Below are 15,432 nucleotides of genomic sequence, written 5' to 3'. Positions count from 1 at the left end.
TTTTTTCTCAGAGAAAATGTCCTTTTTTAAAAAAAAAAAAAACAAAAAAAAACCCCTCTCATAAAAGCATGTGTTATCTTGGAGATTTATTTTAGACTATGGAGCTCAAGGTGAATTCTGGGCAGTTTTCAAGAGATCAGAAAGCAGATACTGGTAACATCTCAGAGCACATAGTCTTCAGAACAAGCAGCACAAGTCCTTACATTGCAGGCAAGGTGTGTGTGGGGAGGRGGGGCAGAGAAAAAAAATAAAATCAAACTTTATTTTTTTCTGGTTTGCTGTGGCTGTACTGTGGCTAACATCAGTGATGTTGCCATTGGCTCATTTCGCAGAAGCGATTTACTAATTCCAACACTGTTTTGACACACTGCAGCATGCTTTCTCCTTCAAACCAGGTCAGCCAATTCAGTTTGAACCTGTTTCTAAAAATAACTGTTACTCTCCACATGGGCACATTAGCTTACATCTTAGCCTGCAGGCATTCAACACTTCACAGTTCTCCTTAACTCCAAATGTAATTTGTACAGTTTGGGAATTATTCTTTTTCTCTACATCCCTTCCCCCCCAAAATATTGCTTATAAAAGACATACAGTGRAAATCTGTTTAGATATGAGGACCATAGACAGACTAAGAACCATATTAACTTTTCTGGACATGGGCAATATTTTCTAGCATGTATTCATTGGTTGAAAATTATTAGCTGAGTAGCTAGAAGATATTTACAAAGGCCACCAAAAATCCTCAGAGGGATTGTACATGTTATTAATTAGTGCATTGAAATGGCATTGCCAGGCACAGGACGTATCAATATCCATTCAGCAGTTCCTTGTCCCATTACTGAGGGTAAACCTCCACTACCATTGCATGCCCCTGAAATGGAGAGAGAGAGAGAGAGAGAGAGAACAACAGTCACGGAAAGGGCTAATTATTCCAGACATGCAGTCAACATGAGACGCCCACCTCCTAACCATCTTAATCACATTAAAACAAAAGGGGAGATGAAAACCTGGGGCCAATTCACTAACAGGACTCTGTAGACAGTGGTTTGATGGCTTCATAACAYAGGTGTGCTTCAGGCTGGCCAAGAGAACAGTCCACCCTGACCTAGTATCAGGCTTTTTTCAGGGCCAAACTACCTCTTAAAGCAATTCWGTGAGGAGGCAATGCCCGGGCCAAAGCCTTTAGGCTACAAGAGGACCAGCTATGCCAGGTCCCTACAGAATTACTGCCAGGTACTCCAATGTTGAACCAAGGCTCCCATCCAGAAGTCTCAGGAGTCACTGAAAATCAGGTACAGTCCCTCTCACCCTGATTTTTCAYGTAAAGATCTTTCTTCCCAGGTTTAGAAGGATCCGCACATGCAACAAATTGGACAGTCTTTATATACAGGTCAGCAAACAGAACCCTTGGAACACGGGAGAAATCTCTCCTTCCCTTTATATCTTACAGGCAGCAGCAGACTCTGGTAGCCATTACACAGGAATGATTCTGATACTGGGATGGAGACTCTCTTAAGTGGACAAGACGGAGGGAGCTTATTGAACTAAGCAGCACGAAGAAGGCAGCCAGCCGAGCTGGAGGGCGTTATGAGCACTCAGGGCCATGGCACTTCACAACCGCCCCCGTTATGGGCGCCCAGTGCCGACGGATTGGCGTCCGTACTTGATGTAACTGGACAAGATTTCATAGTACTGACGTAAGCAGAGATGCAATTACTGCCCCTCTTCARGGGAAACAGGAAAGACCATACAGCATCATTACCTGTCCTCCTGCAGCACAGGCAGCAACCAGACCATACTGTCCTCCCTCTTTCTTCAATCTGTGAGCAGCAGTAATTACTAGACGGCAACCAGTGGCACCAAAAGGATGTCCCAGTGACAGGGAGCCACCCCAATTATTGAACTTCTCCAGAGGTGGGGCTCCAACCTGCAAGAACACACAGATGGACATACACAGTCACCAATCTGGAAGGTGCCATGCCACCACCAAACCTACAAGCCCTGCACTGCTGTAAAGTGTTGCTTAGCATGTAGAAACACCCAATGACAGTATAAAACCATGCCAAAGGTTTTACAGCYTCATATGCAGTCAGGTATACACCACAAGCTGCTAGAAAGTATGCAGAAGGACAAAGATTCTCCCATCACTTTTAAWTCCCTCGTCCCCAACTATTAGTATAGCTCTAGGTCTCCACCTCCTGCTGTCAACAGGAATACCATAATTCCCAAAGAAACTGTTCATATTGGGATTTGCTAACCTGAAGTTCAAGAACCCTGACTTCTCACTGAACATAACAGAAGCCCTGCTTTGCAGCACTAGCATGCCCTTCTGCCAGATGGAATAYGAACAATACCAAAACTGAAATAGAAAAATTCATAGAATGGTAAGGTTGGAAGGGACCTTCGGAGATCACCTAGTCCAACCCTCAGCATAGCCCATACATGGATTGAACCCGCAACCTTGGCATTAGCAGCACCACGCTCTAACCAGCTGAGCTAAACCTGTGTCCTTACCTTTGACTTTCTGCCCATGTAGTTTTGTGCAAACCAGTCTGAATCCATAGCTTTCAGGTTGGCCAGAATTTGCCCCTAGAAGGGAAAAGAAGGCAACTTTAATAGGGACAACAGCAGACTTGAAGGCATGCCTATGGACAGTGCTAGCTATCTAGTGCCAAAAGATATTTTGAGATTAGCTACAGACAAAAAACCTAATTCAACCAACTGTAGAGAAGTATTTTACAGGATCACTCCAATATTAGCTCAAATTTAGTTTGAGAAAAAAATACTGTCCAATTAACATGCCATCTTACCATATTAATACAGATCCCTAATCCAATTAGCAGATGACTTGGAGAAGTAGGTTTCTTCCTCCATACAAGTATCTTGGTGAAGTAAAATTTCTCAGGTTGTTTTAGAATAATCTGTACTCATATGGTGACTGCAAGCAACATAAGCCATCTTCAGCACAGATTATATTAATGTATAAAATGTCAGTTATATATTTAAAATATATACAGTGCTTACACATAGATGTAATTTTAATTTTGTATCTATATTGAATCCTAAATTTAGTGACAGTGTTAACAGGAGCTTGCACAAACATGAAAACAGAAGTCTAAAGAATGGAATTTTGGATTTTTATAGCTACAGGTGCCCTTGGAGTTTCAGAATTACTTACGGCAAAGGCTTCATGAAATTCAAAAGCATCAATATCAGCCATGGTTAGACCGGCCTTCTCTAGCACTTTTGGAGTAGCATATGTTGGGCTGAACAAGAGTTAAGAAACGGAGGTCAAACATGAACACATTTCTTCATGATATTGCCCCATTCTCCACAGCAAACCACATTACAGTCCTCCTCTACAGGACACATTAAAATTTTCAGCCTGTCCCACTCCAAATGTAACACAACCCCAAGTAACTACTAGTCGCATCAACATGCTTTGATGCCACCCAGTAAATCAAGGTGAATATTTCTGCCACAGCTCCTCTCTCATGTCAGCCACCTCCCCATACTGAGTCACATCTAACACACTAGCTCTTACACCATGCGAGAAGGCCTGAAGAGATGCAGTGTTGTAATTAGCTACTTCACAAAAAACCAAACGTAATAAGACAAGGCTATTGTGCTAGTAGTATAGGACTGCTAGGGGATGCTCTTCATTATCGTCACTTACCCTAGTAGCAGCTGGTCCTTTGGATCCTGGGACACATACACAAAGTCCCTGCACAGGAAAAATACTATTAGTAACAGGAAGAGGAGAGAAAGGAAGCAAGAGCAGATTTCAGAGGCCATGCAGAGCACTCTCTTTTTACCTTAGGTAGGCCTTTGGTTTGTATCCCATGGCCAGAGCCTTCTCCTCAGACATGAGCAGAATTGCTGAAGCACCATCGGTCTGAAACAGGCAGACAAACCAACCCAGTGAGGCAACTGCCTAAAGAACAATCACACTATGCACATAAAAYGAGCCTGACAACTTTGTTGTAGAGTAGCTGGCAAAAAAAGTGCCCCAAACACAACTAGTTTCCAAGCTCTGCCATGAAACTCGAAGACAGTCAGAGCACACTTTGTTGTTGCACTCTTAGGAATAACTATTTGCCAAAGAGCTATAACCAGACACAAGCCTCACACAAGAAGATAATTTCATGAGGAATTATTTATCTCCTGGAAGCCTTTTTTTTAGCTTATTTATCTCCAGAAGTCTTATGGTACAGTACAGGACAAAAAACAAGTCTCCATGACCAAGCAGGTGCACAGATGATCTCTCAATCATGTTAGTACAGACACTGCTGAAGCACCTCACTACAGTCCAGAGAGCCAACTCTCTCTACTTTCAAGCAGGACAGAGGTGCCTAACTGCCCTGTCAACCCTGAGGACAAGCTGTTTTTCCTGAACACTCACCTTTCCGTTCAGTTCCATTCCAAAATTGGAGTAGAATTCTGGGATGATACAAGCCATAGGTTCACCATATTGCAAAAATGAACATMATATCCTTGATGGCATGAAGGGATAACATCCCTAAGCTGGCCTGTAGATCTGCTGTGTACAGCACACCAACAGTAACTCAACAGTTCCTACCAACAGCAAGACTATGGCATTACCAGACTTTAAGTCCCCACAAACCCTAAAGAGTAAGCATAGCTGCTAGTGAAAGAGCCCCAGCATTAGTTACTTGCTACTTTTGAAGTACTCATTACAGTGTGAAACTGCCTTTTATACATACAAGACTCCATCAAGGCCATATGCAGGAAAAACAGTCACCTCAGGTCTTCTGTGGGAGACTTTCTACAGCAATCACCTTCTACTGAGTCACAGAAACTGGAGCTCAGATTCTCCTAGCCTAATTTACACAGCTAATTTAGACTTCAGCATCTGAAAGGCTCCCTTTAAAAGCACTAGAGAAAGGTGCACCTGCAGAACACAACAGAGCTTATCACAGATGTGCTAACGAAATCTCTCACAGCTCTCTGTGGATTTCAGGGTAAGCCCTAAAGTGAGACGTTTAAACTCATTAAACTACTAGTTTTTAGATTTAAAATATGATTAATCTCATCCTGGGACAGAATTTCTGCATGTGCCTTTGAATGTCCACTGATTCATCCTCTTCAAAATGCAGTTACCAAAAACAAAAACAGGTAAAATATCACAAAACTTTAGGGATTTAGTTCTGGATTTTAACTTGAAACAATCCATCTAACACCTAAATTCACTGGCTTATAATGTACTTCAAAGTTACCCTCACAAAGTCTTAAAACATGTGGTATCACAAAAGAGTCAATTCATTCAAACATTATCATCTTAATCTAGGTACCCAGGTGAAGTAGAGGGTAAAACAGTTTTCCCCTCTAGCTCACATGATGATAGGAACATGCATTACCAGGAAGGATGAGTTGGCAGCTGTGACAGTTCCGTATGGCTTGACAAAAGCTGGCTTCAGCTTGCTCATCTGCTCCATTGAGGAAGGACGGACTCCATTATCCTTGGTAACTGTATCTTTGCCTGTTAATGGGAAAAAATAATAAAAAAAGTATTTCGATTTAGAAAGTCAGCAATATACATGAATTTTCACATCAGAAAACCAGGAAAAAAACCCCAGAAAACTCTGCGTTTTATGACAAGTGGGAGGAGAAAAAGGGGGAAAAATACATTAATGGTATCAGAATGATTTTAATGTGGCTTAACACTTAAAAAAATGAATATGCATTACTTTCTTTTTAAAAAAAAATTATTTTCTTTTTAAAAAATTGAATATGCATTCCACAAGCTGTTTCACATTTGAGCAATGACCAAGATGCCTGGTGAATGAAGTCTAGTCTAAGTGAATCACACTTCAGGTCTTCCTAAACAGCACCTGATTTATCAAACTAGGATTTCATTAGGCTTACTATTTGTTGTTAATAGTTCAGGRCATAAAAATTGGTTCTCTTTGACTCAGAGAGTAGAGGGATTGTTTGTCAAATAGCTCTGATTTTCCTTGCTCTATCATCACATTAGCAGGAAGAGGAGATGAGTTTAGACATGCAAGAACAGTTTAGAAACATGTTCTTAGATAGAAATTTTTCAGGGAGTAACTGGCTGCATATCAAAGAGTTAAAATCCATCACTGAGATGCATAGAAAACTACAAATCTGGGTCCAGTCCTYCTTCTCCTTTTTTAAATAAAATATTTCTTTATTGAACTACCACCCGCTAGCTATAAAACATCTGTGTTTTTACCTGGCACTTTGAAGGGTACCACATCGAGGAGCAAGCCTTCATCCTGGGCTTTCTTAGCTAGTGTGTGTGAACGGAGGGCATATTCATCTTGCTCCACACGGGAGACTGCAAAGGCAGCAGCCAAACGATCGGCAGAGTGCCCCATAGTCTCACTGGTGGAGAACTCTGCCACAGCTGGTAGCTATGGAAAGGAAAAGTAAAATCAGCACGCATAAACACCTGTCTCTGCAGCAGTTACGAAACATGATTAAAGTTCAGAAATCAGTTAAGCCCTATATAATCAGTCAGTGAGGTCCTTCCAAGAGATAAGAGCAGTTACTGTTAGAGCTACACAAATAACATGTGGTACCATACCAGAATCCACTTAATCAAATGTATTAGAGGAACTGTCATTTTTAACACATGTGATGGATAAAATGAGATCCACACTGCTTCTCACCTCAGGGACTCATGAACAGACTCCCTTATCAAAAGTGACTGGACTTTTTGGGTCAAGGTGAAACAACACATCCAGGGACCTTAAAAATCCATGCCAAAACCTCCTCAAGCAAAGTGAGAGACAGCAGGTCAGCTGCCGAGTGAACTTAGTTGCTAAGTTCAGCTTAGCTTTTATTTTTCCAACAGCACACAGGAAATTCCTGCAAGCCTTTAAGCCTGCAGTYTTCATGCCTTATTTAGACCAGATCTCATCTCTACTATATGTACACTGCATTTCCACACACCACGGCATTCAAGCTAAAGGAGGTCGTCAGCAACATGAATGCTCAGAGTTTGCTCATGAAGACCTCAGGTCATTCACTGGTAGTGAGGAGGGGAACACTTTTCCTTCCCACCTCCATCATTTCACAATTCACCTTTCTCATGACCTCAAAATGGAGGTGAGCAGCTCCCTCTACAGCAAACTCCTGACACTATCCAGAAGACTGCCAGTTCTCATCATGGCCCACGCCTGGGAGCTGAACACATTGAGCACCTGGCAGGATTTGGCCAGGAAGAGTCATCAAATTGTGTATTTCAGATGCATTAATCAAATAACAATTATTTCAATATGAGCAACAATATAACTCACTATATTGTGTTACTTCTACTATTTAAAGAAAAAAAAAATCTTTTGATTCTTTAGAACTCTGCCATAAGCTCTATTTTGATGAAAAAGGCTTTTACTTTGTAGAGTCTCCAGCACACATTGGCCTAGGAGTTGCAGAAAGAGAGGGGGGTTTTGAAGTCTTGAAATAAGTTCGGCTTATTGAAGACAAACATGTAAGAAACCAAATTAAAAACAAAGTAGATGTTCAAGAATGCTAAAGAACTTGCATTAGTCARTTGCAGTTCTAACCTAAAGTACAAGATGACAGAGATCCAGTAAAGGTGAGTCACAAAAAGCAACCTCACCCCTTTTTAAATCCTTTTAAACTCTCCAGCAAGTTTTACACTTCCTCGTAAAATAGTTTAGCTCAAATATCTAAATGCATGAAAAAATTTACCTCGGGAGCAAAGTAGTCAGGGCGAATTTTGGAAATCACAGAGAGCTTTTGGCCCAAAGTCTTGGCTTTGTTAAGCTTGAGCATAGTCTTCCTCATTTTTCTGCTGTGACGAATGGGAACATCTGACATTAACTCCACACCCCCTGCTACAACGACATCGCACTGGCCAGCCGCAATCATACCCACACCTACAGAACGAGACAGAGTTCCCCATGAGAACTGTGGGAAGAAGTAACACTTACCACATTAGTATCAGCAGATGTCTTTGAATGTTACCACATTTTCTTTCCTTATCCAGCCTCTAGCTTTAATCAAGTTTTACAAAAGATACTAAACAGAGACTGAGCAGGCTGAACAGGAGTTTTCTGACTCATACTAGCTCTGTAACTTTACCTCCACTTTTCTTTGTCACATATGGCAGTTGGGAGAACAGTCTCCTTAGTGATCCAGGACAGTAATTGAGTCTCAATTTTTTTCTCAGTTTAGGCTAAATCAAAGGTGACAGTAGCCTTCCTAAAAGGCAGTAACTTCCTTATCAAGCTTGAGTCTTCACCTCTCAAGCTAACACGGACATTGAGCAGAGACTACTGCTGAATGTAAATAGTGTCAAGCTGCTGGCAGGCCTACAGCATATATTCAATTTGTGTTATATTTTGTTGGTTCAAAAGCTTTCCCSTTCCATCCCAGAATTTCTTCAGATGCTTAGTTTTCAAAACCACAGCTTTTTCTTCCAGCCAACATACCTGTAGTCATAGCCTGGTTTGAAGAAATGCAAGCCATAGTGACTGTGTGGGCTGGAGTTTTGTCAGAGAAACCAGCTCCCAAGGCAGCCTATGAGCAATAAAGAATGACTGTTACATCTATGCCTCTGCCTCCATGGTGCTAGAGCTGCCTTCTGCCCACTAACACACCTCTGCAGACTAAGCTGAAAACAAGTGTATCAAGTTTCCATCCAAACAATTATTGCATCAGCTATTTCCCCCCTCCTCAGCTGGACTCTAAAAAAAAAAAAAAAAAAAAGAGAGAAGGCAGCTGTCCAGGGTCTCAGTCAGGTTATGGGGGCAAGCACCAATTCCCACCCCTATTAATAAGGAGAATAAATTAACTACACACCTCACGATTCCAAAGAGAGCTTTCAAACATACAACATTGCCTTTGCCTACCCTTATCTGCAAAGGCAGCACATGAGAAGAATTMGACTTTTGAGTACAAGGCACTATGATTTGCTCTGAACACAGAACAGAAAACACTTCGGTAGTTCAAATTTGCCAGAAAACAGTGTCTCATTTGACCCAGCTGAGAGCACAGGCTCCCATCACAGGAAAACTGCCTACGCCAGGACCTGGCCTAGTTGACACGTGGCCAACTAGTTTAAAGTTCAACAGTTGTTCCCAAGATAAAATTAAACCACAGTCTCATCTGACTGGTACATGACCAAAACAAGTATTTGCATATACAAGGATAAAACTGCCGAYGGAGTTGGAGATACTGATCACCATGCAAGTCTTTCCAGCGCAGGTTACATAATGCTTTTGGGTAGTTGCAAACAGTATCAGGAAAGGCTCCAGATTAGCAAAAAGTACATGCCATCTCCATAACATTACTTTACTGGACCAGGTTCTTTCTTCGTATAAGAAATGAATTGTGGGGTTTTTTGCCTGCCAGAAGAAAGGGCACCCAAGCTACTACATTTCAAATCATTCAAATGCTGCATCTGATCAATAGATCAACTAAAATAAATAAATACTACAATAAAACAACATATCACAACATGCTCTGATCCTGTAAAGTACTTCTGGCAAGCCAGTATTCGAGTCCAACCAGCAGTTAGAGTTGAGTAATCAAAAATCATCAACAAAAGCTCCTCTTCCAGGGAATAATCAAGCAGAGGCTTAACAGCATCAAAATAAACTTAATCTATGGTAGATTTCAACAGAAGGGAGAGTCCCACACACTTATTTTATGGACAATACTGTACAACTAGTTTATATTCCCAAATTGTGTTTAAATGAATTGCAAAAATAGATGCTCTTTCACAGGGTTTGTTATTTTTATGCTAGTTGCTTAAATCAGGCTTACAGGAGAAATGTTGCACATAACCCACCTCTCTGGCAACATTACTTGTTTTCACTTCCTGGATAACTGTGCCATAAACGATGTGATCAACAACATCCTTTGGGACACTGGTCCGGTTCAGCAGCCCTCTGAGAAGGTACAAACAAACAGAATTTATACCAAGTAAGCAATAACCTTGCCACAGCCCTCAAACACTCATCTTTCACTGGTCAGGCCAGAGAACACGGCAACAACAGAACTACATATTTTACCCCTAATTCAGAAGAAATCTTACAGGCACATACACTTAATGAAAGGTGTAATTGACTATAGACTGTAAATAATCATAATGATATTATCACTATATAAATGACTATCTATATAGTTTCATGAAATAAGTTACTCTTCTTCCCCCATAGAAGTGGCTGTTAATATCTTCCCCAATTTGGAACATTCCGACATCAAAATTAAAGGAATAAGGGCTTAGGGATAACAAAGCCTTTACTGTAGGAACATATAAGAGTCTCATAAAGATGAATAGAAAATGAGCAGTTAAGTTTTCGTGGTTCATTAGAAAACACATTGCACAATTTGCCAGAATACCTTGGCAACTATGCTAAGCCAGCAAATCTGCTTGCAGGCACTGATTACGGCTAGCAGAATTCAAATGTAGTTTCATGTACTGCAAAACACCAAATAAAACTAGAAACACCTCAGTAAAGGCCTTCTCTCCAGCAGTGCAGTAAAACTACCTCAGCCTTCAATCTCTGGGGCACAGTTCTCACACACTTAACACACTGTCTGTGACCTACAGCTCTTGTCAAACCACAGCAGGATGGAAGTGACATGCAAGACAATAGGACTGGCTTGTTACTCTCCACGTCACTTAGTTTTCTTTGAACTGCTCAGATACTTTTCTCTTGAACTAGAAGCACATTGAGACAGTAGCTATGACCTCTATATTAGAAAACCATACACAGCCAGAATTCAAATCAACTGAAATTAGTCAAGCAAGACAACAATGCAATTTGCTTTTAACAATGCTCTTTTGTATAAATCTATTGTCCACCTTACTGCTTGAACCACCTACTAAGGCAGTGGCAAACCATGGATATCAAAGCACTTGGACTGTATCGTTCAGCAATAAAACTAGATAGAACSTTGGCTCTTAGCTTTGCTGAAGCCACTGTACCAACATAAGGACCCCAAGAGACTAGCAGAAGATAGTTTTCTGGACTCTTTTGACATTCAGTTTACTTACTGCAATGCTGCTCTGGCTAAGTCATGTGGCATAAGATCTGCATACCTGGAAGTTTAAGAACAGAGGCAGAAACTTAATGTCAGAAACCAATGCAGGTGTCTTCTTCACTAGAGCACTCTAAGTGTACATCAGCAGCACAGAAAGGTGAAGACACCAGAAATGCTCTGAATCACAGTGACAGTGCATTTATAAGTAAACATTTCATATCTGAGGTTACGAGGACTATCTATGTGAAAGTCAGCATATAATCACTATATTAAAGCTCTGAAAAGCAGCATTAACAGAATAAAGATATTCTTATGGTCCTAAGTTAGCTGTGAATTTGGTGGTATAATAGTCTAACAAGAAGAGTCTACAGCAGATTCTCTTTTCCTCTTCAGCTAGTTTTATGAAACTTTTTGCTTTATCTGCTATAGGGGTATCAACTGGTTCCTCCAGATGTGCAGCACAAATTTGCATTCTCCTTTGAATTCACATTCATGGCCAATCTTCTTCAAGACACATTTTTTAATATAAGCTGGGAAAAAAAAAACAGCAGTCTAGCTCTGTCATTTCAGTATTTTTATGTACAAAAATAACTACATTGAAATCAACAGAACAAACCATAAGCATCATTTTTCTCAGAAAGATTCTACTATTAACCAAGTTAACATATATTTTAATATTTAACGTATATTTTCTTATTATTTTATACTTACGAGGTGCCAGATTGCAAAAACGGAATACGGACGCCCTCTACCACAACAATATTCTTCACGCCACTTTTGGCTAATGTCTTCTTACTCTTAGGCTGGACTGCTTAGGGAGAAGTTTAAATAATTATTAATATGAATCTGAGCAAGCCTAAAGCAAGATCCTGTTAAAGCTACCAGAAAACTTGAGAAAGAGTCAAACATAGAGAAGGTAGGAGACCTGGGATGAAATCTTGTCTCTGATTGAGCCTGTCATCTGTGAAAAATGATTTAACAACACAGAATTTCAGCTTCTCCCATCAGCAGAGAGTTTCATCTATAGCTATACTGAGGCAACGGTCCAGCTGAGAATAAAGGCATGTAATTCTCAATTTCCAGTACAACCGACAAAAATACGCCTCTAAAAATGCTGAATGACACAGAATATAAATGAGGCAGATCAAATTCAAAGTTCTGCAACCAGAACAAGATCTCAAAGATTCTCACTTGRGGAGCAGCAAGGACGGCAAAGAACAATCCACCTTCCACAGCAGCTGTTCACATTATATGCTCTTATTGCACAGCAAAGGTGAGTTAACTCACAGTAAACCAAAGCACAGTGCAAGAAGTCAGCTAGCTTTCACTTCCATAGGAAAGTAGTAGGTGAAAAAAAGCAGCTGTGGGTAACTTGCTACTTCCTCCTAAGGCATGGGAGTATCTCAGGTTCAAGATAAAGCAGTATCATGATACAGTATCGTTTAATATGCCACTGTCAGAGCTATTCTAGAGTGACAATTAATAAGGAGTTCAATGAGATCAATTTGTTCAACAGACAGGCTTACAATTCTTAACCAACATACACAGYGGCATGAGGCAGCTGCATTTACAAGCCAGAAAAGGAAAAGGCACATAAAAGCAGATGAAATACAGCTAAACACTGTGCTCAAACAAGTGAAAGCACAAGTATGAAACTCCAGTTTATATACTTGAGTTTATATAAAAGGGCTCTCAAGACAAAACCAGGCAGGCGAGTGGGAGCTGCAGTCTAGGCCAATTTCCACAATTCAGGCAGCTCAAAGCATCACAGTCACCYGAGCAACCCCAGAATGAGTCCCAGACCCCCACATTACCCAAACTGCTTAAAAACAGTCACATCTAACAAACAATATAATTGTGCCCACTGAGCTGCTCTACTGAGACCTGAGCCTCTTATGGGTCTTACCGGACCTTAGAGCTAATTCCACAAGCCTCTCCCCACCCCTCCCGGGCAAGAGGCATGGTTATAACTAGACAACTTATAACCTCCTAGCTTAGCCTCTCTCTTTAGATCCTAGAAATAGCAATCTAGCAGGTGATAATGTGGCATGAACTCCAGACCAGGCACACTGGTTGAGGAACAGAGGGATTCAGATGTTTAGAGGACTCTTTACTGCAAACACTGTTTTGCCTGTAGCTTTACTAGTTTGCAACTTTAGAAGGGCCCTCTTGAATTAACAGTCTGTCTTGTGTCTGACTCACATAGAATGAGTCTCTGGAAAAGGGAGGCAGCTTCAAAAATACTCTCTAATACAAACCCACAAGGATTCTTGATGCTTTCACTTTACCTGCTGCTTGTAACTGTGAAGAGCAGCTGAGTGATCTTGCAGCTGGAAAGCAAAAACCAGAAAAGGAGGATTTGTCAAATCATAAATGATAAATACATTTCTAGCTATTTTTGTAAGAAATGTTAAAAAAAGAAGATTGTGTTCCAATATGACAAGCGCACCTGACCATTTACAACTTTTTAAAAAATTTACTGTGTTCTTAAAAACAATATAGTATATATTACCAAGTAACACGACATTCCTCCCACATTGGAAGATACGGGAAACAACAAATATGTCAACAATGGAATTAGTTATTAAAAAAAGAGAGAGAGAGAAAAAAATACAATGTAACAGAGATTCAAATTAAAGTGTCCAAATATAACAAACAGAATATTATGACCTATCAATTCAAGTCTTTAATGAATATAAAGATACTTACAGACCCTGGCAGCCCATGCTGAGGCAGCAGGGAGGTTTCTGATGATACGGCTCAACATAGAAGTCATTTTGAGATCTACAGAGGTGAAGACAGACTGCTATTAGTCTGATCTGGCTTACTCTGAACAGTTCCAAGGTAAGCAGTCTGCCTGATTCACACAAGCCAAAGAAGTGGAAGAACAAAAGACACATCAAGGGYAGTCAAGTGCAGCAGCACAAGGAACTACTTTTTGTTACACTTTTTGAACAGCGTCTAACACATGATGAGCCTGGCTTATGACTGTGGCCCGCACACATTCCTGTAAATAAACAGTCATCTCCCTGATGACCCAGCACTGTACTATCAGCAGTGCAGCAGCCAGCACAGTTTTAGATTCCCCTCACAATAAATGTTCCACCACTTCCCCACTGGAAAATTGTCCCAGGGCCCAGGCAATCTCACTGCCAGCATAACCTCGTGTCACTACCCTGAATTTTAACTTCTGATTCTAACCTCAGTAACTTTGTTGTGTATGCCCATGAGAAGCAGAACAAGTTAGTAAACACCCCTCTAAGGCTTCCTCTGCAGCTTTCTCAGAGCTCRTGCCAGAACAGGCTTCCCTACGGACAAACCCTCATCTGCAGTTTTTCCTGTCAAGGGCAAACGAGGGCCCTGCAGCTCCAGTTCTTTACCTGCCCCCAAACAGCATTTACGACATGACTTATTAGTTCATGCTTTTAATGTTCAAAGTAACAGCCAGTAACCCTAAGTCCACTCCTTGTGAGAACATGCCACGCACTAGACATTCACTCTTCACACRCACATCCCAGGGAACTTGCACTCCCCCCCCCAATCCACACGTGGGCTCCTTGTACACAYGCATCACACTCTCACAACACACTGGACACGGTGCTCCTCCTACACACGGATGGCACAAACCATGAACACCCCCACACTACACATCCACTTCTCTTGCAGAAACCTCAGTGCACACACCCCAAATACACACTTTGCACTCCAGACACACACTGCACATGCTCCTCATCCACATACGCACCCTGCTGCTACATATCCACTTGCACACACCCCAGACACACAGCATCACAGAATGGTTGAGGCTGGAAGGGACCTCTGGAGATCATCTGGTSCAAGCCCTCACTCAAGCAGGGTCACCCACAGCACGGTAAACAGGGTTGCATCCAGGCAGGCCTTGAGTATCTCCAGAGAAGGAGACTCCACAACCTCTCTGGGCAACYTCTTCCAGGGCTCTGTCACTCTCACCATAAAGTTCTTCCKTACATTCAGGCAGAACTTCCTGTGGTTCAGTTTGTGCCTGTTGCCTCTTGCCCTCTCACTGGGCACCACTCAAAAGAGTCYGGCCCCATCTTCYTGACACTCTCCCTTAAGGTATTTGTAGGCACTGGTAAGCTCCCCTCTCTGTCTCCTCTCCTCCAGGCCGGACAGGCCCAGCTCTCCAGCCTCTCCTCACAGCACAGACGCTCCAGGACCCTYGTAGCGCTGCGCAACCGCGCGCGCTGCTCGTCGCGCACACGCTGCCGCTCACTGCACACCCACCGCGGACACGGCACACGCGGCTCGCACCGCCCCAGAGCCGCCGCGCACCCACTCCCCGCACGCCTAACGGGCGCACATACGCATATACACACACATATCCACACGTAYGCACACGCACGCACACGCACTGTGCACACACTCAAGCTGCCCCCTCTCGGCCCCCAG

General features: G+C 41.9%; 1 protein-coding gene across 2 annotated transcripts; it reads right to left on the bottom strand.

The window, feature by feature from the left end:
* Nucleotides 1-69: 69 nt before the first annotated feature.
* Nucleotides 70-13,862, bottom strand: HADHB (hydroxyacyl-CoA dehydrogenase trifunctional multienzyme complex subunit beta). 2 transcript variants are annotated; one of them, XM_085311730.1, is made up of 15 exons: nucleotides 13,714-13,862; nucleotides 13,293-13,334; nucleotides 11,716-11,815; nucleotides 11,018-11,062; nucleotides 9,806-9,905; nucleotides 8,445-8,532; nucleotides 7,702-7,889; nucleotides 6,218-6,398; nucleotides 5,379-5,500; nucleotides 3,816-3,895; nucleotides 3,677-3,724; nucleotides 3,179-3,266; nucleotides 2,515-2,589; nucleotides 1,763-1,927; nucleotides 70-871 (listed from the first exon to the last, which is right to left on the bottom strand). In XM_085311730.1, exons 1-15 carry the CDS (start codon nucleotides 13,778-13,780, stop codon nucleotides 836-838), a joined length of 1,425 nt encoding a protein of 474 aa, XP_085167856.1. In that variant the 5' UTR covers nucleotides 13,781-13,862; the 3' UTR covers nucleotides 70-835. The 2 variants fall into 2 exon arrangements, with proteins under 2 accessions (XP_085167856.1, XP_085167857.1); XM_085311731.1 differs by having other exon boundaries at nucleotides 11,716-11,812; nucleotides 13,714-13,861.
* Between the last annotated feature and the right edge of the window lie 1,570 nt (nucleotides 13,863-15,432).

This window comes from Rhea americana, unplaced genomic scaffold (genome assembly GCF_003343005.1).
Source record: "Rhea americana isolate MKP2758 unplaced genomic scaffold, rheAme1 scaffold_348, whole genome shotgun sequence".
NCBI lineage: Eukaryota > Metazoa > Chordata > Aves > Rheiformes > Rheidae > Rhea > Rhea americana.
Note: the sequence above shows the minus strand (reverse complement) of the source record. Positions and strands in the feature narration are given on the sequence as shown.

Bases quoted from the DNA above. Each gene is read 5' to 3' on its own strand.
- HADHB (XM_085311730.1), bottom strand. From the start codon at position 13,780: ATGACTTCTATGTTGAGCCGTATCATCAGAAACCTCCCTGCTGCCTCA. The intron at 7,890-8,444 runs GTATGTTGGCTG...CTCGTTCTGTAG, and splicing joins AAACCAGGCTATGACTACAG to GTGTGGGTATGATTGCGGCT. The intron at 3,725-3,815 runs GTAAAAAGAGAG...TTTCCTGTGCAG, and splicing joins AAACCAAAGGCCTACCTAAG to GGACTTTGTGTATGTGTCCC.